Source organism: Paramacrobiotus metropolitanus, unplaced genomic scaffold (genome assembly GCF_019649055.1).
Source record: "Paramacrobiotus metropolitanus isolate TYO unplaced genomic scaffold, Prichtersi_v1.0 Parri_scaffold0000254, whole genome shotgun sequence".
In the NCBI taxonomy this organism is placed as follows: Eukaryota; Metazoa; Tardigrada; class Eutardigrada; order Parachela; family Macrobiotidae; genus Paramacrobiotus; species Paramacrobiotus metropolitanus.
Genome location: NW_026570474.1, coordinates 35925 through 60087, shown reverse-complemented (window position 1 = coordinate 60087; position 24163 = coordinate 35925). Strand labels below are relative to the sequence as shown.

The window sequence follows — 24163 nt, the reverse complement described above, 5'->3', positions numbered from 1 at the left end:
CTGCATTCCCTCACAAACCGAAAGAAGTGTCGTTGCTTTTTCGGTAAACATCGGGGCGATTGCATCGTCTAATACCGGTGCTCCAAGAAGGCTGGTATATTTCGAATTATACCGCATACGGTATTTGTAGTGTAAGAATTTACATGGGTCTTTTCCATTCAGTTTTTAAGTACGTAAACTGAAAAAAAACGCTTCACCTTCGCGCTTCTTGTGGTCTACAGTCAGAGCCGGCGCAATGAATCGAAACATTCACAAATCTTGGCGATTCAATAATATGATAACGTTCGTTTTACTGCGTAACTTTTGCTACTGCACACTGCACAGGTAGCTCCAACTGTTTAATAGTGGAGACAGCCTCCTCGTGTTGATCTGGTACTTGATCTGATACTTTTACACCAATAGCGCTTCCAACAAAAAATGCTGACCCAGAAATAAAATATACATTAGGAAAATGAAACATTAGGAATCATCAGGAAAACATTAGGAAAACGAAAACTGTACATACAGCATACTAGCCAGATCTGATACATTACACTGGCCGCAAAACATCAATGTAAAATCTCAGTTCGTGTGCAGCACGCAGGATGTGTTATATCCCGTGTAATTCGAAGGACACCAGTCTAGATCCAAGGAATGAACAGTTTCATTGTGTGAGCCGCGTAAAAGCGCCACCAAATTGCATGCATTAGAACTTAAAGTGCAGACAACGTCCGAGGCGAGGGATAATATGGTGAGCTCCATAATCAGCTGCGTGGTGTGTTTGGTCCAGTAGGCCCTGTTTAGCCGCGGGACACCGTGCTTTACTTGCTTTAAAGGATCCACAAACAGCTGCATTGGATTAAATCCGTGCAGCTGCGTCAAGTCCACAATCGTGTACACCGCACAAGCATCCCTCCGCAAAAGCGTACGCAGCAAATCACAAGCAGATTCGTCATCCGTCATCACAAACACGGCACATCGTGGATACGCTTTCGTTACAACGAGCTTGCGGATTGCGTCAGCAAACCGTTCAATGGGAATATCCGCCATTTCCTTGTTGGTAATTTTGTCCGTGCGGCGCATGTGCACTCCGACAAATCCTTGGGATAGCACACTCGATAGCAGCACTTTAATAAATTCACGAAATTGCGGCTTCAACTGCCACACCGATTTGGTCAGCAGGGATTTGGTGCGGAAGGAACCCTGAAAGTCTTCTCGATACAATTCGCTTAAAACGATGCGCATGGCGTTGAATTCATTGGACGGATTCAACGGAGCGGCATCCACATCGCGGCTGACCTTTACGGTGTTACTGGCGTACGTTACATTGTAAGTGCCCGCGTTTTTCAGCAAGCGCTCAGCTTGTTCTTTGGACAATTCAGCAAATAAAGGGCACGGAGTGAAACCGGCAAAATCGTCGAAAAATGTGCTCAGTTTTTCGTACGGCCATTCGTGATGCACAATCTGGTAGCGTCGCCCCGTCAACTCCGCGATGTGAAATGCTCCTAATCCATTGCTCAAGATGGAACCGAATCCCAGTCCGGGGCTATGTCCGAGAAAGGCACCGAAAAGTAGCCGGCTAGGGTGACAGTTATCTCTGTATGTCATCATAAAACGCTTAACCTGAAAGCAGGCAGATAGAAGTAAATTTCTTCATTTGATTAGAATAACTCTAATATATAGTACTTGCTCGATGCAAACTTAATAATGTAAGCATTACGCGGCGCGGAATGCACCGGTCACGAAAAAAAGAGCGAGTTAAAAGTATATGGCGCGTGAGCCAGTTACGTGATTCGTGAATAAAAATTATTCTAGGATGAGGTATCAATTTACTTGCTCCGTGCCCGTGTAAGCGTTGCGCTTCGACGTCAAAGCGCAGCTTTACTTATGCCAGCTCCACTTCTGTACAGATCAACAAAGCTGTGATTTTACAATTAACCTATTAACCGGATACCATATTTATGCATTTCAAGTGGTCTTTTCAGTCCACTGCGATGGCTAGTTCCTTAAAGGACACTCGAGGTGTACTGTCTAAACCATTTGCTTGTTACGCTAACCCTTATAGTTTTTCCGCTACTCGTTCGTTGTTACTGCAAGTGGAGGCAGAATGGAGACAACAGTGCCGCAACGCAGAGCAGCTGAACTCTCAAGTCCCAATAAAGTGTTACAAAATAGATACAAATACAGTAGTTGGTTAGGCACTCAGAATCCGGCAATGTAATGCAGTTTTGCGGGTCATGTTTATGAATTAAGCTTTACCGAATTACTACAGTAAGAGTACGGAATTCAGCTTTACCGAATCTGATAGGAAAGTTCTGCGAAATTGTTCGTCAAACGCATCGGCATACGAATCCCATGCTTCCTCCAAGACGACTGCACAGATGAGATTGAAATCCGTCACATGGAACCATCGAAGAGCAACACTGGATCGAGGCAGTTGTTGTGGCGTTACCTTAATAATCTGATTGCCGCAAGAAGTCATGCAAGGTTTGTCGCAGTGAATACTCTGCAAATGCGATTCAGGTTGTTGGTAGGAGGGCAAGAAATAATAGATCGTCGCCAAGATAAATATGACTGCCAGAAAAAGCAACAAAGGATGGCGAATTCTCGGGACGAACATTTGCAGACTGCGATCGATACAGTATCCACACTGTCGTAAATAACTAGTTACTTCGTATGTTGCAACTTCCACTCCAAACGAAAAAATTAAAAAGTAACACCGTAATGCCTTTAGAAAAGCATCACAGCTGTCAACTGCACTGTACAACTGCATATAGCAGTAGTCAGTCGATAAATTTTAACTTGCGTCACGGTCACAATTTTAAAACTTCAAAGTTCTGAAGTTGACAACGAACTGCGCACATGCGCTACCCAAGCGACTACTTCGCTCCTCGTATTGTATCTTACTGTAAAACGCTACGCGATGTACACTGTACCGATAACGCCACATTTTCCGTTTGAAATTGATCCCGGCCAAAGCGTTCATTGGCATAAAACCATAAAACCATATTGAGAACTGTTATCATTCAACTGCCGCAAACAACATCAAGTGGAGCTTTATTTGCCTACGAACTACGGTTGAACTTGAGATTAAGCTGCACGAGTTAAATGGAATGTAGTCTCAATTGGGCTATGACTACCGTAGCGATTAAGAAAAAGTTTTCGGTAAATTAATATTTACCGGTAGTGCCAGTATTTCGGGCCAGTAATTTCAAAACTTCCATAAGTACATTTCAACCAAAAGAAAACATTTTCAAAATTCCAATTGCCTTTTTGAACTGGTCTTGATTTATTTCGTGCGTTTAATAACTGCAGTCTCCTGGACAAAATTGTGCTCTATAGTAAGTACTCTTTAAATCCGGACTCTACATAGACAGCCACTAGTCTACGATAGTCATATCGATGTTGATGCAGTATCCGTAAGTGGGAAAAAATTGCTGAACTGATTATGCAATGGCGAAAACGTGTAACAGTACAGAAGGGCGTAAGGATCCAGTTATTGAAATCGATGGTGTCAGAAAACAATTTACATCACCGATAAATCGACAGCGATTAAGAAAAAGTTTTCGGTAGACTAATATTTACCGGTAGTGCCAGTATTTCGAGCCGTGGATGTAATGGCACAAGAAACTGCGACCGTCTCCACACACCACATGATCAGTTTTTGCAAACTACTCGTAGCTCTTTAGTTTACTATGTAAATTAATTACTTAGGGCTATTGAAATGTGCAAATGTTAACCGATTTGTATTCAGGTAGCAAAGAATAAAAATATGTGTGCCTACCACATTCGCGTTTTTCTAGAGCTGCCGGTGTCATCTAAATAGTTCACAGTTTAGAACATACTTACATACACACAGTCCTTTCCTTGACGCTCACAGGTAGCAGGTTAGCAGCTGACTAAAAAAACATACTTGTACATAGTTCTACAATGTAGTACACGAAATTCCATAGGTTTTTTGAATTATGAAACTACTCACATTTCGTCATACGTTGCTACGAGACGAGAATTAATGGCGCGCATAGTAAGTAAACAGTAGATACTATTCTAGCAAAAGTGTGTAAACTGTCGATTAAGCGGTAGGGCAGTTGCAGCAGTCGGAAGCCGGGTTCAAGTGGCGCTTGCAGATCATCGTATGAAATTAAAAAAAGTGAAGTAAAATAAAAGCATTGCTCACGATCTCATGATGAAGTGGCAGGAAATAAGCTTTCTCAATGCCCAACTGCGTCGCGCCCAAACCGAGATTGCTCTCTATTCTCGAAACCCGTAGCCGCGTGAGCATTCTCCGCACTGTTACCAGCGCAAACAAACAAATCTGTCGCCTACCGTCCAAATCTGTTTTCTCATTTTTCTCCAACCGGCCATCACCGATATGACAGAAACAGAAGACGTTAGTTATTAGCGCAACATTTTTTGAACGACCAGTATGTGGTGGATAGGTGTATATGTCGTTGATATCGGTGTATCAATAGGGGCGCTCGAGACGCACTGTAAAAGTGTTCTGTAACTTACAGAGCGTTTTTGTTTAGCTTGTGTTTTGTGACTGCGCGCTAAAGTATGGATGTTCTGTATCTTAAAAGAACCCAGAGGGTTCCTTTAACTACAGAACACTTTAAACTTCGAATCTGGTGGCTGGTTTCTATAAACCAAAATCTCACTTTAACTTACAGAGCACTTTATCGTGTGTTTCGAGTGGTACTAACGACGCTAACTAAGTTCTTACATGAACCACATATAAATTATTATGTGGTCCTTGAGTCCTGGCATGGACCACATAAAATAACAAATGCCATTCATTATCGTTTTATCACTAATATCGATGGCCTGTCGTGAATGGATAAGTATCATGCTGTTAAAAACGCCATGGACACATGAATGACCTTTGCTACACTTCATTCGAAGATTTCGGTCGGCTTAAATTGTCTTCGCACTGTCTGCTTTCCGCCAACATACGAGCAGCGGACAAGAAAACATTCCGTTTCTTTGCAAATGCTGGCAATCAAGTGGCAGCTACAGATTACTGTACGACGGAGAATGTATACGTCTGCAGAATGATGCAGTGAGCCAAAAACCAAACCGAACGGGTACGGTGGCATAACACATGACAGAGCGTTCAGTCTTCGATAGGTTACTTCCCAGCTAAGTGCTTTCTCTTTCCTGTATTAGGTCAGTCAATAGCCTATTTCAGATTGCATACGGTAGAGGCTCCGTACATAGAATCGCACGGCGTCAGATAAGCAGTACAGTACGTTGGCAGGATGAAAACTGCTTCAGATCTTTGTGCGGTTAGAATTTGGTCACGTACAGCAACGAAAAAATTAATCGAGTCGAGTGCGCGCGAGGACGTGACCACCCTGCTAACGGTCGGCGGTCTGAGTGCTCAAAAAAGATCCACGGGCAGCATACGCTGGCCTGCCATTCACTCATGTGTCTGAGCCGTTGCAAGCATCCGCGTAAGGCAGACAGTTTTTACGCGTCACCGCACGACGCTAGGTTACAGCTGCTAACGTCGCGAACGGACGTAAAACAACCCGGAACGGAAGGTTCCACATGGAACCGGAGCCGAAACTAACAAAACCGTGCAATCTGAAATAGGCTAATAATATCACACCGTCCGCTCGCTTGCCGTCACTTTGGTGAGCTCCCGTCTTATTCCCAATCCAGCCGCCGCAAAGGAGCGCTTAAAAACAGCGGAGAGCGATTCGTATGTGCATGCCCGTTTCCGTTCTGTGCTGAACTTACAGCTCGAGCCGTAATAGCCACTAGCCAGGGTCATCCGCTCAAATACGAATATCGCTACACATAATTATATCGTATACACTGGTGCGGTGTTCGTATTGGTACTTACTTCTAACCGTAAGCGCAGCGCCACAGCGTCTCCCAGGTTGGCAGGTTCCAGCCGATCAGAAGGTTGTTGTGCCCCTACCCGTGTCCATTCATTTCGGCCACCAGAGATTTCGTGCAGACAGCCAATAGCCGGAGATATCGGTGGTGAAGGGTTCTTGTGGAATATTGTAAATACACCTTTACCGGTTTATGATCGCAGAAACTTCTCTTTTAAATAAAGTCATAACCTGGCTGCCACATGACTGTAGCTGACATGTTAATTTGGAAAGGGGGAAAGCAATCAAAGCATGTTGTATCTTTCTATATTAAATTGATAGCATACACATCAGTTTTGATACTCCACCGAATATGAATTAAAATACTTGCATTCTCGTATAATGGTGCTAATTACAAAAATTGCTAGCTTCGAAGTACAACGTATGTACTTATGTATATTTAATTGTAAGACGTAATTACATTAGCATTTAAATTCGTTGCAAAGAAATATAACAGTGAAAAACAAATATAACATTGAACTGTGCAATTTACTAACCAAAATATTCACTGCTATGTAGTGTATTGTATTGTACTATTTAGTTCTCATGGTCACGAGTCAATCAGCTTCTCGTATTTTTGCTTTACTATTTACTTTTCTGTTTTACGGTTGACTTATTCTTTAAAAAAGGCCTATTATATTAAGTAAGGTTTTCTTTTTACTTTTTCTTTAAACCTGCAAAAACACCGGTAAAGCAAGTACTGCACAATCAGTACTTCATGTTGCAGCGGAAAAATCACACAGGGAAATGGAATTGGTGTCACTGGAAATGGAATGCTGCCACTTACAGTGGGATTGACCGCACGGCTATCGTCACTCGTGTATGTAGACGTGTTTCCAGTTGTAGACTTGAAATTTTCAGTGATCATCTTTTTCAGAATTAATAATTGGTTGTATATTTGTGGCCTGTGGACGTTTTGCTCATGGTGGTGATATCGATATTGCTGACGCCTGGCCCATCCTTTAACAGTGTTATGTTGAAATCCCTGTATTATCTCCAGCTGTCCATGGGTATTTTCAGTCCCCTGCGCTCCGCCGTACTGCTGCTGCTGTGGCAGCTGCTACATCTCCTCATCTCCGCGTACACCTTCACGGTGTCCATCATCTGGCGCTGGCGGCACGCCCGCCACACCATCCACCCCGCTGACTACGCCGACACGGCGCGCCGCGACCGCCAGTGCCTGTCCAAGATCCCCGTGCATCTGGGCATCGTCTTCGCCGCGACGCCGTCGCGCTTTCCCCTGGAGAACCTCCTGGAGCTCGTCACGTGGTCCGCCGCCTTTGGCGTGGCCTACGTCAGTGTGTATGATGCACAGGGTACGGCTGCGTGATAGTTTTGCTGCAGGGGGGCGGTAGTTGATGTTGCGGGGTGTTGCAGGGGTGTGGATGAGTCGGGTGAGGGAAGTGCGAAGCAGACTGATGCAGGAGGTTCCCGCGTCGCAGTTTCTCCTGCGGGATGGGGTACGGAAGAACGGTGTTAAGAAGCCTGTCGCCGTGGACGAAAAGATGATTAATTTTAACGGTAAGTCATTTATTCTGCATGGACTTTGTGGTTTTACGCGGAATTGGGGGTTTCAGCGTGATGACGTGGAAGCTCCATCGTCATTAAAAACTATTATACTGTACAGTATTACACTATTACTGCATAATAAATTGAGCTTTATGATGTAAAATATTCCTTTTTTTCTCCACATTTTAGGCTTTATTTCTTTCCGTGTGAAAAATTTTGTTTTCCAATATTTTTGTTTATTTTAAAAATTTATGATATGGTAAGTTGCACTGACGAAGAAATTTGCTATTTAGTATTTTTGTATATTAAATAATTTTGTGTGCTATGATTTTAAGTTTTGGTGGATGCTGCATTTAGATTTGGTTTCCTTGCAGTTCAAAAAGCTTGTCTAATATTTTTTATTTTTAAGCATGTTTGTATTTGGATACGAGTTAATGTTAGTTTTGCTGATAATGTTTATTTGCTGTTTTCGGTGAGTTACGAATATTTATAATTTTTTATGTTTTGATTTTGAAGGAATACTGGAGCAGTGTGGCTTTGATTGCTTATTGCAGGTGTCAATGTGATATTTCTGTCGGAGTCGGATGGGAAATCGAATATTGCCAAATGTGCCGAGGATGTCTGTCGGGATGTGCTAAATGGAACGCTATCCACCGAGGACATTGATCAGAATGTACTTCAGTCGTACATTTCAGGTACGGTACTCACTTGGTCAACCTGGATATTGGTTTTAATTTCTGCGCTGCCTATTTCGCATACATGTTTGCATCTTTTAGCGCGTTTTAAGTATTATTTTTCGCATCTCTATACGTTGGCTATGTGCATTTCAGCCCACGGATAAACAGACTTGACGCTTTTATTTTTTTAAAATGTGTTTGCGCGTGGTTTTGTTTTTCGTGCAGTGTACTGCCAAGATTTGTCTGCAGTTTGGCTTTTAATCTTTCAGTCTGCAACAGAAAGCACCAAAGTTGAATAAACTTTTGCGTTGTAGATAAGCAGCCTTTTCCGGATCCGGAATTAATATTGAAAATCGGGCGGACCAACAGTCTTGCTGGATACTTGCCTTGGCACGTGCGATTAAGTGAAATTATGTAAGTCGTCGTAACATTTTATAATGTACCCTGTAAACCGTATAATTTAGCGTTTTTTTAGTTGTATGTTTGAAATTTGCTGATTGTTCTTTGATTTCCTCCTCCCGTTTCTGTATTTAATTTTTGATATTGACACCAGACGTTTCAATAATTGTTTTGTGTTTTCCAATGTTTTTTTTTATTTCTTGAATATTTACTGTGCAATTATCGTTCAGGGTACAGTGTATGTTAAGAATTTTTTCGTTGTTAATTCTGTTCGTGTTAGTGGTTGTCGAGCGCTGTTATTGCTTTCGATAATATTATTAAATAATATTACTAATTTAACAATATTAACAAATTTTGTTAATAAATTCAATTAAAATAATTATAACAAATTTTTTAATGAATTCCGTTGTTTATATTCTGCAGATATTGTCCACGATGGGACTCTGTGTCTTTCCAAGAATTCCGCTGGGCCCTGTACCGGTACTCGCGGGTCGAGCAGCGGATCGGGCGGTAAAACAATGCACACTGGTGGTTTTCTCTGTTTGCGGTTGTTGCCGGTTTAATTCCGTTTAAAATTGATTACTAGTTAATTTAATTGATTTTATTCCACGTTTGACTTGTCTTGACAGTTGACTGTGTTGCAGTCGCCAGTGAAGGGTGTTTTGTACAGCAGAATGTTTAGCGTGTTGGACAAATAATACATATGTGGTAAAATAAAATGTTTGGGCGTGTTTCTTTATCACAAACGAAACTGCGCTGTCTTCCGGTTAATTTGTACATTCGTCGTCTCATGGCCATTTTTGTTCTTAATCGCATTTCCACAGATAATTTATTAACAATGTAATCAGAAAACCACACTATAATTACTGAAAACTGAATTATTATACTCGTAATTCGAAATTTGTGAGGTGCATAGTTAATAGTTATACGATTAACAGTTATAGGCTAATAACAATAACAAACTGACAATAGGCCAATAATAATTACATATTATCGAATTCGCTTATGATATTGGTCTTTAGATGACGTATCTGTAGTCGCGATTTGCTACGTATGAAGACGGAATGACATACAGGTTCATTGCACACAACAAAACTGTTCTTTGTTTTTCTCCGGAGATACAACAAGTGTGCAATAAAGTGAAATTAATTTCGCAGTACAGATACATGGTGAATATGCGCTAGGGTAGAGGCTATAAGAGCGTTAAAACACTACTTCGTTAAATTCAAGAGTACGTCTTTTACAGTGTGCGGCTCGGTGCAGGTGAAAAAATGGGAATTCCAAGGTGTAGCATCGAACTAAATCCGGACATGTAGTGTTAAAGTTTCGTCTAGCTTTGTGGCAAGGAATAACTCTTTGATCTTCTCTTCCCTTGCATTAATTGTACGCACTCTTTTCACCACTTCCGGAGGCAACACCGTCGTCGCTCGCTCTCGGGTTGACAATGCCAATCATCCCCATGCCCGCTTTATATAAAACACGTGAGGTATTCCAAAAGTGCTTTTGTTGCAATATTCTGCTTTAAAATCGCCGGCTTTTTACAGAAATGGGATATTATTCAGCATATTGGACTGCAGAGACATCCCGGCTCTGCAGAAATTATGTTGCAGGCAGAACAACTACAAAAATTTGGGTGATATAGGAAACGCACCGAGTATTCTGAATTGGTTATTCATGGAGAATACAATTTGGAATATCCTTCATACGAGTAAGTATACTTTATATAATTTGGTCTATAGTCTGTACATGCCTATTTCATTGTCAGTAAGTAAGTATTACGGTAGTACTCATTAACATTGTGACAATGTGAGTATGTATATCGCTTTGCTCTGTATTCCGACTATTCCGCAATTTACGGCAACACCGCAATTAATCCCAGCAGAAAAACAATTGATACGAGGACGAGCTTAGTACATGTGATAGACAAAAAAACTAGGGTAGCGAGAGAATCTGATAACCATTTGCGTGCTGTGCAACACTGTCAGCCACCTTAGGCTGGCGGTAGCCGCGCGCCGTCACGCACCCGTTAGCTGAACACGGCCTGCTATTTACTGTAACGCACACTCGTATTAAAATTTAAATGCGAATTTTGTTTTGGTTTTATAACTTTGTTTCTCCGCAGAATTTCCAGTAACCAGTGACTGACATTAATTAACCAAGCTCTTGATAATAATGTTATAAAATTACCATCTAAATATAAAGATTCATCTGGCGAGATGTACTACGATGAGAATATCACCGACGTACGGCTACCTGCCAGTTTGTTTTCTGCACCTGCGATGGAGATTTCTTGCGCGAGTATCAGCGTTGTTTCGGGCCTACCGTTGAGTGAGAATTGTGTGGAGGAACCTGCCAGCGACGTGCCTTTACCAGCAGCGTACGATGATCGTATGGCCTTGGCGCTGAAGGCTTGTAGAACGGGGAACCTGTCACAGTACGCTGCAGCGAAAAAGTACAAGGTTCCTTACTCTTCGTTCTGGAATAAACTGAAGGGCGTGCGTACGAAAAGAAAGGCGCACATATGAGAAAAATAAGCGAAAAAGAAACACTCGTACCGGACTTAGCGATGTGACAAATACTCTGACTAAAATTAAAAAATCTTTCAGAATGGGTAAAAAGTGAGTCCTCTGAAATTTCACATGTGGTTCTACAAAGTCAAAGTTTTACTGTACGAAATAAAGTGTGCGGTATTACTGGGGTGATTATTTGTATTAAAACACTTCGTGGCATTTCCTCGCGGAAATAGTTCCGTTGGCTGTGGTATATATCGAGAATACATGAGACTTTCTATTGTCTATATACGGCTTGTTTCTGAACGGCGTACGGGAGTCTGTAACCAAATTGTGACACGCTCCTGACTGCAACAATTTTGGAGGGTGGTTATTACTATACAACGTTCGACGAGAGCATACCATTTACAGAGCAGTAATTCATTGTCGATTTTCTTTGCCATACTGCTGGGAAAGTTTTGCCAGCTGTCTAGCAGCAACGTAGCTGAAGTACGCGTGCGGTGGCTCATGCAGCACGCCGCTGGAATGAAGATCTTCAAGAATTCGTAACTTTGTTAATTTTCGTGTTAAATTCTTTTGTATAAGCTTAAAAGATACAAAATAACGCATACCATTAGGCAGAACAAATGATTTTTCGTTTTCATTTTTGGTTATTCATTGTGAGCCTTTGTTGTTAACACACCTGTCTATAGAAGATTCATTCTAGATTAATCATAGGCGACTATGCTAAGCACGTATGCTCACAGTGCCAAACCTTGAGACAAAACCAGAAAATCGGTTATTCTGCCTAATAGTATGCATTATTTTATATTTTTTAAGCGCATACAAAAAACATTTTGCACGGCAAATAACAAAGTTACGAATTTTCAAAGATTTTCATTCCAGCAGCGTGCTGCTGGAATGAGAACGCGCTCATTCTAGCACCCATTTCATCTCTGAAATTAGCCTCTTAGGTGTGTGTGGATTGAACCAAAATTGAAAAAAATTATTATTATGGAAAAAGCCGTTAACAGCCGCATTGTAACTGATGCAACCGCAAAAAGGCGACGGTTTAATGCAGTTTTTGACGGCTGGTTGTTTGCTTTGGACTTGCAAGATAACTCCAATTCTTGCGTCTCAATCGGTTATTGTTTAAACCAAACCAACTTCAAAAATTTAGGACAAGCTGCCTTCTGTGACACTTTTTGTCGCTGTTAAGAAATTTCAGTACATGCGGAAACACGCTTATGAAACATTATTTCACTTTGCGTAAGTGATAAGAATGCAAAATCGATTTTGTACGTTTTACTCCATAGCCGCCGCCTGAAGTTTCTCTGGTGCTCGGGAACCGGCAATTAGAATTTTGCTTTGACCGGTTTCAAATTAAAAGGCATATTCTAAATTGGAAAATTTGCTGAATTTCTGATCCTGTATCTTTGTGCAAGTATATAAGGCTTTTGCGGTAAATGTAATTGCTAATATCCTTATAAAGTCCAAGCTTGGGAGATTCAGCAAAATTGAATGAGTCGATAGCACTCAAACTTAGCGTTCAAGTCGATAGTGTGGAACACAACCAGCGGTCAGCGGCTTACTTAAGTAACTTAACCAGCAACTGTGGATGGTTGCACAGTTACACTGCCAGCAATGCTAAACTATTCTCTTATAATGGTATCAACCGTTCGAAAACAAGCCGTATATACTATAACGTTTACAGTATCATTACGTTTACAAAGTATGCCTGTAAAGGACAGTGAACACTGGATGAAGATGCTGACCTCAAACCACCATCTTGCTGTAGAGACAGGACGATGGAGTGGAGTACCACGGGAGGAGCTAGTGTGCACCTTCTGCGAAGTTGTGGAGGATGAGCAGCATGCCCTGAACGAGTGTCCAGCATATTTCCTACATAGAGAAAAACTGAAGGAGCGTCTTATTTCCTTGGGCATTACAGTACCGGATGGTGGATTGCTGGAAATCATACAGGGCATATTACGGAGGAAAGATATGCCGACGGAGAACGAGAAAATGTTGTTTTTTTATATTAGCAATTTTCTTAACCAGATCTTGAAGGATAGTCGCAAAGCATATGGCGAGGAGATTTTGTTGTTACCTCCATAATTTTAATACATGTGCGAACGCATTCAAATGTGAACTACAACCTTCTTCTGAACAACGTTTAAAATAACTATTTAAATCTAATTTTTTCTTTTTTATTACCACTATTGTCTGTTGTCATACTCTTGTAAAGATTTGTTCTGTATTGTATCTAATGTTTAAGTATATATGGCACAACGCATGGTGTGCCCCTGCCAGAAGAAATCTGGGGGAATAAAGTTGTTGTTGTTGTTATGTATGCATAACTCACTGCATTCTGCAGGGTTTTGCCCTCCGGAAAATACTAAACTACTCCCCTAAAATGGGCAAATCAACGGCGTGTAACATTTTGGTCACAAATCTCCATAGACAAACATAAAACAAGCCGTTAACACTACTCCTATGCGAAGACTAGTCTTCCTCTTTTCATAGTGTTAAGTCTGCATCTGTGTGCAGCCAACGGAAAATGTGATGTGTTTACCAGCACTGACAAACCTGGGTGGTTGCCCGTGTTGCACGGGCCGGGCATGGTTATCAGATGGATTATCTGGTTTAACGCGTTGGGGCGTGGCTAAAGGCTGGGGCGTGGCTAAAGTGTGAGTTAATAATGAATATGCATATAATATAAAATTAATAAAAGCATATCTTACGCACAGAATTAACCGAGTTAGTGAAAGTCCGTATGGCGAACCTACATATATCCGTACATTTACTACCTTCTGGACATATATAAGCTCACTTCCCGGCAGAAAGGTCACTGGGGTGGGTAGCATCTGGGAAATGAATGGGGTTGTTTTGTGCACCCCGTTAAAGCCGGGCTGTGCGCTACACACTACACAGACCGAAAGAAAGCGCACGCTTAAGTGATTTGCCAGTGCGCGCCGCAAATGCCGGAAATTTGAACCTTCTCTGACAATGCAGTCATCCTCCGTCGCACCCAGGTACAGGCCCGCTGCAGTGTGTGCACGGAGTGACGCACACATCACCGGCGTTCCGTCGATGGATTTTAGCGCAAGCATGCGGTGTGCACATGTGTGTAGACAACACATAAACCTGCTGGCTCCTCGAGCGGGTTGTTGCCGGTAGTATACGAATGGGTATATACCCGACAGTGCTTAATATTATACAACCAAACCTACAGCGTGTATCGTCCCACCGCCGCGCAGGAGAAAATTTGCACAGAGAGCAATTGTTTGCCCAGCACTATCAGCATTGGACTGTGGATTACGGTGCCGGCTATTGTCAATAATACCCAACAGTGTTCCCCTCTGTATCGTGTATATCTATATACGGTGTACCTGTACCTCCGTATCGCGCGGTATTCGCGTAAATGTTCTGCTTTTAACCAGCCACTGCAGGTGGAGAAAATGCTGATTATACAGTGGTAGTGATAAAAACCCGCCGTGTATGGTCGCGGCGATTTGATAAGGATGAAATATATTTGATTCAGGGCAAAATGTTAGCGCGGATAATATGGATTGTGAGTGGACCCGGTGTGACTCTTTATACATAATACCGCTATTGCCGGTTATCACGAGGTTGTATGGTAATTTTCTCGCTTTCTCGTCCCGATCGCTTATACGTCGCGCCGGAATGTGGATCAGCCGAAAGCTGTGCGGATTAATTATGATATCATTTTAAATTTCGTGGATCTTCGTAATTTTGTCCTAAAGCGTTTCCGACGGGATTATTGCGTAATTGTTCAAGATAATTGTTCCAGTCGCTGTCGCGGAGGTTCGTTATACTGCTGCTTCAGTAAAATTGTACCGAAAAAAGTCGTAATCGAAGCTTGTTACTGGTTTCCGGGCGCTTGAAGAAACTACCACTTTTTTCCTGAGGTTTTACGTCATTTCTATATGTACGCACTTGAATTTCCGGGAAGTGATACCAAGCTAAGGTTTCGGTGCCAAGAAATTCAATGCGTGATGCTGTAATATAAAAACACGTCTAAATAATTTAGGCAATTATATATTTTATTAGGCAGATTATTACGGTGCGTGATGCTACGGTACAATATCGAAAAAGGCTAAATAATTTATCAGGTTACATATTTTAATAAGAAAATCTTTTGCGAATTTCTGATGTTGATTTATATTCTTTTCATCAGCATGTTGCAGGATAAATAGTCTTTAAATCTTTACTGCCGGATACGTTCGTGGAATATTTTTCCCTTTTTTTATTATGAATAAGGGATAACGTTACACTGCACTGCAAAATACTCGAGATAATTACGTAAGATGGCGGACACGAGGAGGCACATGCCGCGCCGGGATGATTGCGCACTGCGCCTGTATAGTCGGGTAATTAAACCGCTTAATTATTATTTGTATCGTGCCACACGGGCAACCGTATCCTTCGCGCATCACGGCGTGAGAATAAAATCCGATCGAATTACTAATTGCTCGCAATGACGTCACGGCAGGAAATAGGGTTGCGACATTACCAGGAATTAACGGCTGTTTAACAACAAGTGCATTAATCCGTCGCTGCTCCGCCGGCGGTCGGCACTACTATATAGACGTGGGCCTGATGGGCCCGCGGGTTTGTGTTATTGATTACAATTATGAAATGCCGGCCTTTTTTAGTTTATTTTTATAACAGCCGCGCGCCGTCCATACGCCGCACGATGGCAATGATATATTCCGCTGTGTATTGTGTTCCGCAGCGAGAGGTGCATGGCTAACGCGCGCGCCGGCAAAGTGCCGGCTGAACATTTTCCCCGATAAATCCCACACCTTGCTGTATAAGCCATCCCCAATCGATGCTGTTAAGTGGAGGAGTGTGTGATTTTTGCCAGAAAAATATCTCCAACAATTATGTTCAGGTTTATTTGTTTTTCTCGAAGTGGTTCAGTGAGCACAATTCATTTGCTGCAAATGTAGAGAGTTGGTACAGTACTACTGTATATTACGTGATTTTGTAAATACCCGAACCCATTCGTATCGTGGCTGTCCGCTTTTGCCAAAAAATTCTGCAAAATTCGAGAATTTAATTTTCTGTGAGTTTGTCATATCACTAAATGTGAAAAAAATTTTACTTGTTGCCAGAATGCATGAAGCAGGTATTTATCTGCACACAGCAACAACCCGTAAAAGCGACAGTAAGACGCTCTCAAGTTTTACGAAACTATAAAAAGTCACTAAAATATACTGCTGGCAATAAAAATATTTTTATAGTTTATTTCATTAACACCACTCGACTGGAGTAAATGTCGAAAACATAATTAAATTTATCAAGAAATAGTTACTTACAGATACTGTTGCATTAACAAGCAGGGTACGCAATATTAGATTAAAAATTCATATAAGAAATTATCTATAAGAAAACAAATCCATATGAGAAATATTTTTGGTAATTGTAATATTTTTTAAAATTTCAGAACTGAGAAGCTAAATCAGAAATTTTATTAAGGATAAACAATTTTTATTAAAAAATCCAGATTAAATTAAGGATGCGAAATTTTAATAAGATTCGTACAAAATAAAATGGATAACACGTACTCGTAAAAAAGTAAGCATTAATTGTAAGTACATTTAGAAACGGTCCACGCATCCGCCTTGTTACGTGATTCATTAGGCACCGCACAGAGCGCACGCGCTGCATGGGTACTGTCAACATGGAAATGACTCCGTGCGTTGAAATATATCGTTTTTCCTGTCTGCAGAATTTAAACTTTCCGAATCAGCATTATTCAAACAAATATTACTCCAAACCCTATTGTATACCGATCCGCTCTAAATCAGCCTGACTACAACAATCATACGATCCACGCTGAGCCAATCGAATCCGGCGCGTTCGACAACAGTCATACAAACTGTTGTTGTACCGGCGAAAATACAGCGCGTCTTAATAGCCGGCGCACAGTTGCTGGGGCAGAAATTCCTTCATACGTCTGTGTATTGTTGCGCCCAGACGTTTCGAATTGATGACACATACAGCAGTGTGTGTAAACGGCGCATTTATGTCCAACCTGTAATAATTGTCGTCTTTTTCTGTGATGCTCGTGGAAATCGATGTTTTTATGGGTGCTTATTTTTCTCTGCAGTGTCCTCAAGAAAAACGCTGTGGGGATAAATTAATTTTTATGAAGCGTGCTCAAAAGATGATAATAACTTGAAGAAGGCTTGTCATATTCTGCTCGGGCTGTCCGCCGGGTCGCGACGGGCGCGTTATTCTAGCTAGAATAATTTTCTGAGACACCATGGTAATTTGGTCCCCGATTTATTGGAATTTATTTGGTTTGTCCTGGGTAAATAACGCATTTTTATTTTATTTTGATTGTTACTGGTGTGGCTTGTAAGATGCTAAAATTAATTTTTATTTCAAGGAATTTATTTTGGAAATTAATTATGACTATCAGCTTGATAATTAACTGATTTTTGTGATGAAATATTTAAAAGTTTATTTCTAAAAATATATGGCAAAATTGCTACCTAAAATTTGAAAAACACCGCTTTAATTCGCCTTTCTTACGCAATAATGTAGTGCAACCTCATAAATAATTATGTTCCTGGCTTCCTGTACTCTGTTACGACTTCTCTTTAAAATTCCGACACGTTTAAAAATCTTTTTCTGATAATATTAATAAAAGCGGGGAAACCCCATGATGATGTGCCGCAATGCGCTTAGTAAAGTACAGTATAAAGATCCTGAATGTCTTATTTACGTACAATATGTTTGTTGATGTTTTTTCGTACAATCAGGACAATTTATCAAATTATCAAATTCGATGTTAAAACTATCCAACATGCAGATCTACTTAGTAATTTTACGAGTGCAGAGTTTAAGACCATTGTTAAAATTTCTATTATTTTAAAAATAATTGTGTACGGTGGAGAATTGCGTTCGCTGGGCAGGGCAAAGTGTACTTATCTTGCTATACTGTACAGAAAATCTGTATGAGTAAGTATAGATCCAAATTTCCCGGCTTTTATTGAGAAAATCGTTTAAGCGTCATAAAGTGCGTGTTTAACCAAGGTAAATACGCATTTATTATCTTATCTAATCTATCGCTTTTAACTTTGAATACTTTGACATAATTTCTCACCGTTTCTAAGCTAAAGCGCACATTTTAATTCAGCAGCAAATACAACTGTACCGGCACAGGGATTTGTATAATGGAAAATAAATATTTTAAGGATGCCGTGGAAATTTTGGCAAAATAAGATGAGAGCGCTCGTTGCTGGTGTTGTGATCACCGTTAATAATTTTATATGCCCACACGGATTATACTCTCCGTAATTTAGTTATACCGTTTTTGTTTTTTCTCCTGAGAATAATTTTATGACAACGATAATGTTGTAGGTGGGTTTATTGACCGATCCACCGCCAATATAATCTGTAACACCGCTGTCAACAGCGACCTCTGCACTTCTTCACCCCTCACCATGACCAACCACAACACCATCCTCCTCACCGAAGTCCCGGCGGCCACGCCCATCCTGGACCCGACCCTCCTGCTCAGCGACGGTGACCGGGACCACAGCTACGCCTGCCACCGCCGTCACCGCTCCTCCCCGCCGTCCCTCTTCCCCCGGACCCCCTCCGAGACCGTCCTCCTCCAAGCGCCCGACCTCCTGGACCAGTCGCCCACCTGCCGGGAGAACGTCGCCGACGACATCGAGTTCGAGGAGGTCGTCCCGTACGTGGACGTCTTCGTGATCTTCGGCTACCTCCTCCTGCAGGTCTTCGGCTACCTCAAGGACCTGTGCCGGCGGATGGGATTTGAGAAGAGCATGATCGCCCGGGAGGACGGGAACGAGGGCTTCACCCCGCTGTACAGCAACTGGGAGGCCTTCCTAACCCGCAACATCTACATGCGCATCCGCGACTGCTGGAACCGACCCATCTGCAGTGTCCCGGGGGGAAAGGTCACGGTGATGGAGCGCTCCACCCCGGATAGTGGGTGGAGTTTCCAGCTGACCGGGAAGAAACTGGACACGATCAATATGGGGTCGTATAATTATCTGGGGTTCGCCGATAAGGTGGGTCCGTGTGCGGAGGACGCCGGCCGCGTGATCAGCACCTACGGGGTGGCCAACTGCACGCCCCGCGATGACCTCGGGACGCAGCCGGTGCATGTGGAACTGGAGGAGCTGGTGGCGGAGTTCCTGGGGTGTGAGGCGGCGGTGACGTTCGGGATGGGGTTTGCGACGAACAGTATGAATATACCGGGGCTGGTGGATAAGGAGTGCGCCGTGCTGAGTGATGCACTGAATCACTGCTCCATCGTCACCGGTGTGCGGCTGTCCGGAGCCACCGTCAAGCCCTTCAAGCACAACGATATGCAGGATTTGGAGAAGCGTCTGCGGGAGCTGGTCATACTGGGACATCCGCGGACGCGACGACCTTTCAAGAAGGTATGATTGATATCTGTCTAGTGTTGCTTCTTACATAATACAATAACAGAGATACTTGTATGTATGTACAGATAAATTGTAAATGATAAATCGTAAAATTTATGATCGGGATTGATGTTATGCTGTTCTGGACTGCGCTTTCGAGGGTTTGGTGACCTTGCGTTATATTGTTTCAAGTTCTCATATTCAGAATCGGTTACGCACACAAAATTTGATTACACTAATTTGATTATTTTTCATTAAAAATGTTGAAATTTAAATAATGAAAAACATCTCACGAAATATAGTGTTTGCAATACTACAGCGATCACTGAATTCAGAAATGCACTTTCTAGTTAAAGAATATTAATATCAAATTGTAACGTGTACAGTTTTTTCTCTCCTTCATATAAAATATCATTTCTTTTAAATCCCGGAAGGCGGAGGAAATAAAAACTGGTTTGAAAAAGACTATCGTATAGTAACCAAGTTGGTCATTGGATCCGGAGACGGTTGCTGTTAATTTTCGTTTTGTATCGCAGCCCTTGCAACCTTGATCGCGAGATTTTCTTTTTGGCTCTCCGATCCCGGTTTCTGTAGGTTTTGAATTCGACCAATTTTGTATGAAAGATTTCGTTGCACACTAAAGGATGGATTTTGTAAGCCGTTTTCATCAGAATTCATGGCTTGGTGTTTGTGAGAACTGCGAATCGGAGGTGATACATTATTGCATCACCATAATTTTTCACCCTGACATGTGTACGCGTAGATTACCAAAGATGAGCCACCCAGCTTGTTACGCACTTACTGCACAATGTCCAAAGTAAATTTTTAACAAAGCTTTTTCCAAAAACTTCTCAGACATCCGTTTGCCTAAATTCGTCTCCTTTTTTACTAGAGATAATTTGCCATCGGGTTCTGCGGCACGAGATTCTGTTGCATAAAAAATCATGTTGCATCAAAATTTTCATATACATGTATATTTCATGTATATTATATTCTCGCCGCTTGTCTTATTTTTTTTTAGAGTGATCACAAACTTTTTTTAGAGTGATGACTTTTCGCAATCTGTTGTACTTTCTCTTACAGTTTCTACGATTTTGTAAAATTAAGAAAAACCGTTTCACTGAAAACATGGTTACCCGATTTGACAACCTTTTCAAAACGGAAACAGGAAGTGCAACTTTCTATAGCGTTTTTTTACGGATTGGGGTCGCCTGCCGAATGATCCTGCGTCACATGCCTGGCAAATAATCTGTAGGATCCGGAAGTTTTTTTTTATGTTGATAAAATGACGAGCAAAAAAACTTTATTCGAAATTTGCTATAAAAATCGAAAAACAGCTTGTTTTTGCCGACAGTATAGTACCAGTGCATTTGATTGTAAATTAATCAACTAAGCTTGGTGAGATCTTGTTTACTGTATATTTAATTTAACAACGCCAGGTAATCCATCAGCTATTTGTAAGTACAATGAAAATGCTATTAAAAGCCCAATTATACTCGTTTGTACGAGGTATCGTTTGTACGGTACTCATCGCGGTCAAAAGTTACTCGACTACGCTAGCACGATCGATCTGCAAATTGCACGCGCAAAGGTAAACACTAAACAGTTCTAAGCAAAATCGTTATACCACATTGTTTATGTCGTAAAAAAAGCTTCATTTTATTTTGTACTTGTACACCGTAGTACCGCCCGGTGCATTTTAGGTTTTATTAACGTTCGCTCTTTGCCGGTGGTGTATGCTGTTCTACGTTTTACATGAGTACTCAAAACATGGCGTAACAGTTACTGTGCCAGTGTGTGACTTATTAAATTTTCATAGGATAAACACAACCTTGAAAACAAAGCGTTGCTTCACTTGCTTGGCTAATTGAATTAAGTGCACTGACAGTCTAGAGTCTAGACGGGAGAAAAAAATGCCCGTCTTGTAATTACCTCTTGTACAAGTATGATGACTAATTATGAACGTGTATGTAAACGTATCATTCTGTAAGTACCGGCACCACATTGCATGTACAGAGTCTGTACTACTCAAAATCTTGTAATTATGATGATAAATTTTTTTTGAACGATTAGACATAAAGTTAAGGTGTTAACGTTTTTGAGACTTTTGGATATTCTTCGCTAAGAAAATCCCCTTTTTGCGTATTTAAATTACATGACTGTATGATCTTTTCATACTAAACGGCGCTAGTGCATTAATTTTAGAGATTCTTCCGGTGGGAAAAACTGGCAGCCGTCTAGGTTTCCGAGAATGCTACTGTAATGTCTTAGTGGTTTTCTAATTCTTGTTACCAGCGCTTCCTCCTGGATCAGGTTGCAGTGCATTAACGGAAATAATCTATGGCGTAATATTACTCATGTGTTGCCATTAACCAGTTATTAGATAAATGAATAATATCATTAGTACAGATTACGGAAATACAATGTGTAAGATGTCATATTATCTATGTACCTAATTCATCGCCATACAGCCAGCAAAAAATCTAAATGCAAAGGTATATCAATATGGAATAATTTTTAACACGCATCTTATTATGTTAATGTTGGTTTTCTACAGATTTTGATCATCGTGGAAGGTCTGTACAGTATGGAGGGCTCCATCTGCAAACTGCCGGAAATCATTGCCCTGAAGAAGAAATACAAAGCCTACGTGTTCCTGGACGAAGCGCACAGTGTGGGCGCCATGGGCCCGCGGGGCCGCGGCATCGTCGACTACTTCGGCCTGGACTCCCGCGACGTCGACGTCATGATGGGGACCTTCAGCAAATCCTTCGGCGCGGCCGGCGGCTACATTGCCGGCTCGCATGACCTCATCGCACACCTCAAAGACACCTCCGGCGGGATGATCTACTCCTCGGCCATGGCGGCGCCCGTCGCCCAGCAGATCATCACGTCCATGCGCATCATCATGAACAAGGACGGCACCGGCGAGGGGATGCGGCGGATCCGGCAGTTGGCGGAGAACACGCGTTATTTCCGCAGTGAACTGAAAAAGCGCGGTTTTATTGTCTACGGACATAAGGATTCGCCGGTGGTGCCGCTGCTGCTGTACTACCCGACCAAAGTGGCCTGTTTCGGACGGTTCATGCTGCAGCGGGGCGTGGCCGTGGTGGTGGTGGGGTTTCCCGCCACCCCGTTGCGGTTGGCGCGGGCGCGCTTCTGTATGTCGGCAGCGCACAGCAAAGCCATGCTGGATGAGGTCCTCACGGCGGCCAATGATGTGGGTGATATTTTGAATATTAAGTATTCACGGATACATGGCAAGTACAAAGCGGATAACTATGTCGATGCGGAGTAGTGATGATGTTGATAATTATAATGGCAAATATGGAACGTGGGTGTTTTGTTACTGGTTTAGAGATTTGTTTTTATATGCGGAGCAGTTTCTTTTTTTTCATTGAACGAAGGGGCTGTGATTTTTTCCTGGAGTGTCCTAATTGCCAATTGTACAGAGTGGATGTTTTCTTTTTTATAATGGCGGTAGAATAATTATTTTCGTACGTATTTATTTTTTCTGTGGATGATTTATAATAAGAATAAGGGATTGTGCAAAATGACGTGCTGTGGTACCAAACTGAAAACTTCTGGTGACGTGGTGGAAGTTATACAGGGTCATGTACTGTACGAGTAAACTGTACGAGTATGGTTCTACATTCATTCATTTGAACAATCCTGATAGAAGATAGTTACGGCAGTCGGCAGACGACTAATGTAGCGCCTGGTCGTCGCAAAATCCTAGGGTAATCAACAAAAGCAGATTTTGGAGTTACGCAACGTATGAACGTAATAATTATCAGCGGTAGTTTTTACGTCATTAGCTCAACCAACTGACGTTTCTCACTGCGGAGGAACGTAAATTTCAAAATAAACGCCGGGTTGTTTTCGTATAACATGGGCGTCACACCTTGCTATCAACACTAGTTGTCTGAAGCCTGAAGGCATAAAATTATAACTACAGTACAGTACTTTGTCGACGTTTGTTCTTTTGTAATAATTTGTTGTTCTTGAGACAAGAAAGTCTATAAAACTTCGTAATGCACACTAAACACTATAAATAATTTAAATACTGTGACTCTAAAGAGCATAAAGAGGTGGGAAAAAATTTAAACTCATTTTAATTGAACGATACGGCATCGTTATTTATTAAATATCAGTTTCGAAGCTTACAGATATAATTGATACCTACTAGCTTTTATACGTTTACTTTACTATTGTAAACACCGTTGCTCCGATACACCATGGAAAATAAAATGTTTGGCAGCAACGTAGCACAAGGTTACTTACTTCAACATAAGTGCATGGCAGGTACTAACAAAGCATTATTACGGTAAATCAAGAATTCACGATCAGATAAATATCCGGGACATGTACTGTACGCCATGTTTTCTTATCAGTACTGTTGTGTTTAATCGGCAATAGCCCTCCATGTAACAAAAAAGCTTGCGCTGGGGACACTAATCAAAATGGTTAAAATTTTGAACGTTAAAAAACATCCAAAATCATTATTGCCGTCGAAAATCCTACTCGTAGGACGCGTATTCAATGCACCCAGCACTGCAGCATCTCCTCTAACAACAACCATACTTAGGCGCAGCTTGAGGAAGGCAGTAGACCGAGGCTCTCCGGTGCCTTCACAACGGATCTTTCTATCGACGAAACGAATAAGCTCCGCAAATGCTGAACCAAATATACCAAGAGTCACGATCGCCAGAGGATAGAAAATGAAGCCCATTTCTTCGAGGAACGCGTACTTGTGTCTTTTACTGACCTCCGCCAATCGGGCGACGCTG

The 24163-nt window shown here is 41.7% G+C and overlaps 3 protein-coding genes across 10 annotated transcripts; 2 read left to right on the top strand and 1 right to left on the bottom strand.

The window, feature by feature from the left end:
• Nucleotides 1-340: 340 nt before the first annotated feature.
• LOC129601611 (uncharacterized) lies at nt 341-3947 on the bottom strand. Of its 7 annotated transcripts, none has more exons than XM_055500468.1 (3): nt 3829-3943; nt 2276-2629; nt 342-1602 (listed from the first exon to the last, which is right to left on the bottom strand). In XM_055500468.1, the coding sequence occupies exons 2-3, from the start codon at nt 2597-2599 to the stop codon at nt 562-564; spliced, it is 1365 nt and encodes a 454-aa protein (XP_055356443.1). In that variant the 5' UTR covers nt 2600-2629; nt 3829-3943; the 3' UTR covers nt 342-561. The 7 variants fall into 7 exon arrangements, with proteins under 7 accessions (XP_055356448.1, XP_055356447.1, XP_055356446.1 ...); XM_055500469.1 differs by lacking the exon at nt 3829-3943 and adding an exon at nt 3565-3744; XM_055500470.1 differs by lacking the exon at nt 3829-3943 and adding an exon at nt 3565-3744 and having other exon boundaries at nt 2276-2485.
• A 2768-nt stretch (nt 3948-6715) lies between these two features.
• LOC129601613 (dehydrodolichyl diphosphate synthase complex subunit nus1-like) lies at nt 6716-9171 on the top strand. The gene is made up of 5 exons (XM_055500474.1): nt 6716-7177; nt 7239-7382; nt 7925-8065; nt 8362-8461; nt 8870-9171. The coding sequence occupies exons 1-5, from the start codon at nt 6784-6786 to the stop codon at nt 8958-8960; spliced, it is 870 nt and encodes a 289-aa protein (XP_055356449.1). The 5' UTR covers nt 6716-6783; the 3' UTR covers nt 8961-9171.
• Nucleotides 9172-14116: 4945 nt separating this feature from the next.
• On the top strand, nt 14117-23019 carry LOC129601601 (serine palmitoyltransferase 2-like). 2 transcript variants are annotated; one of them, XM_055500444.1, is made up of 3 exons: nt 14117-14763; nt 18334-19388; nt 21931-23019. In XM_055500444.1, exons 2-3 carry the CDS (start codon nt 18417-18419, stop codon nt 22669-22671), a joined length of 1713 nt encoding a protein of 570 aa, XP_055356419.1. In that variant the 5' UTR covers nt 14117-14763; nt 18334-18416; the 3' UTR covers nt 22672-23019. The 2 variants fall into 2 exon arrangements, with proteins under 2 accessions (XP_055356419.1, XP_055356420.1); XM_055500445.1 differs by lacking the exon at nt 14117-14763 and adding an exon at nt 16940-17278.
• Nucleotides 23020-24163: the final 1144 nt, after the last annotated feature.

Excerpts from the sequence above, each read along its gene's own strand:
- LOC129601611 (XM_055500467.1), bottom strand. The coding sequence starts at position 2,752 with ATGCAGTTGTACAGTGCAGTTGACAGCTGTGATGCTTTTCTAAAGGCA. Across the intron at positions 1,603-2,275 it reads GAACTTTCCTATCAGATTCG|GTTAAGCGTTTTATGATGAC; the intron begins GTAAAGCTGAAT and ends GCCTGCTTTCAG.
- LOC129601613 (XM_055500474.1), top strand. The coding sequence starts at position 6,784 with ATGGTGGTGATATCGATATTGCTGACGCCTGGCCCATCCTTTAACAGT. Across the intron at positions 7,383-7,924 it reads AAAGATGATTAATTTTAACG|GTGTCAATGTGATATTTCTG; the intron begins GTAAGTCATTTA and ends TGCTTATTGCAG. Across the intron at positions 8,462-8,869 it reads GTGCGATTAAGTGAAATTAT|ATATTGTCCACGATGGGACT; the intron begins GTAAGTCGTCGT and ends TATATTCTGCAG.
- LOC129601601 (XM_055500444.1), top strand. The coding sequence starts at position 18,417 with ATGACCAACCACAACACCATCCTCCTCACCGAAGTCCCGGCGGCCACG. Across the intron at positions 19,389-21,930 it reads CGCGACGACCTTTCAAGAAG|ATTTTGATCATCGTGGAAGG; the intron begins GTATGATTGATA and ends GGTTTTCTACAG.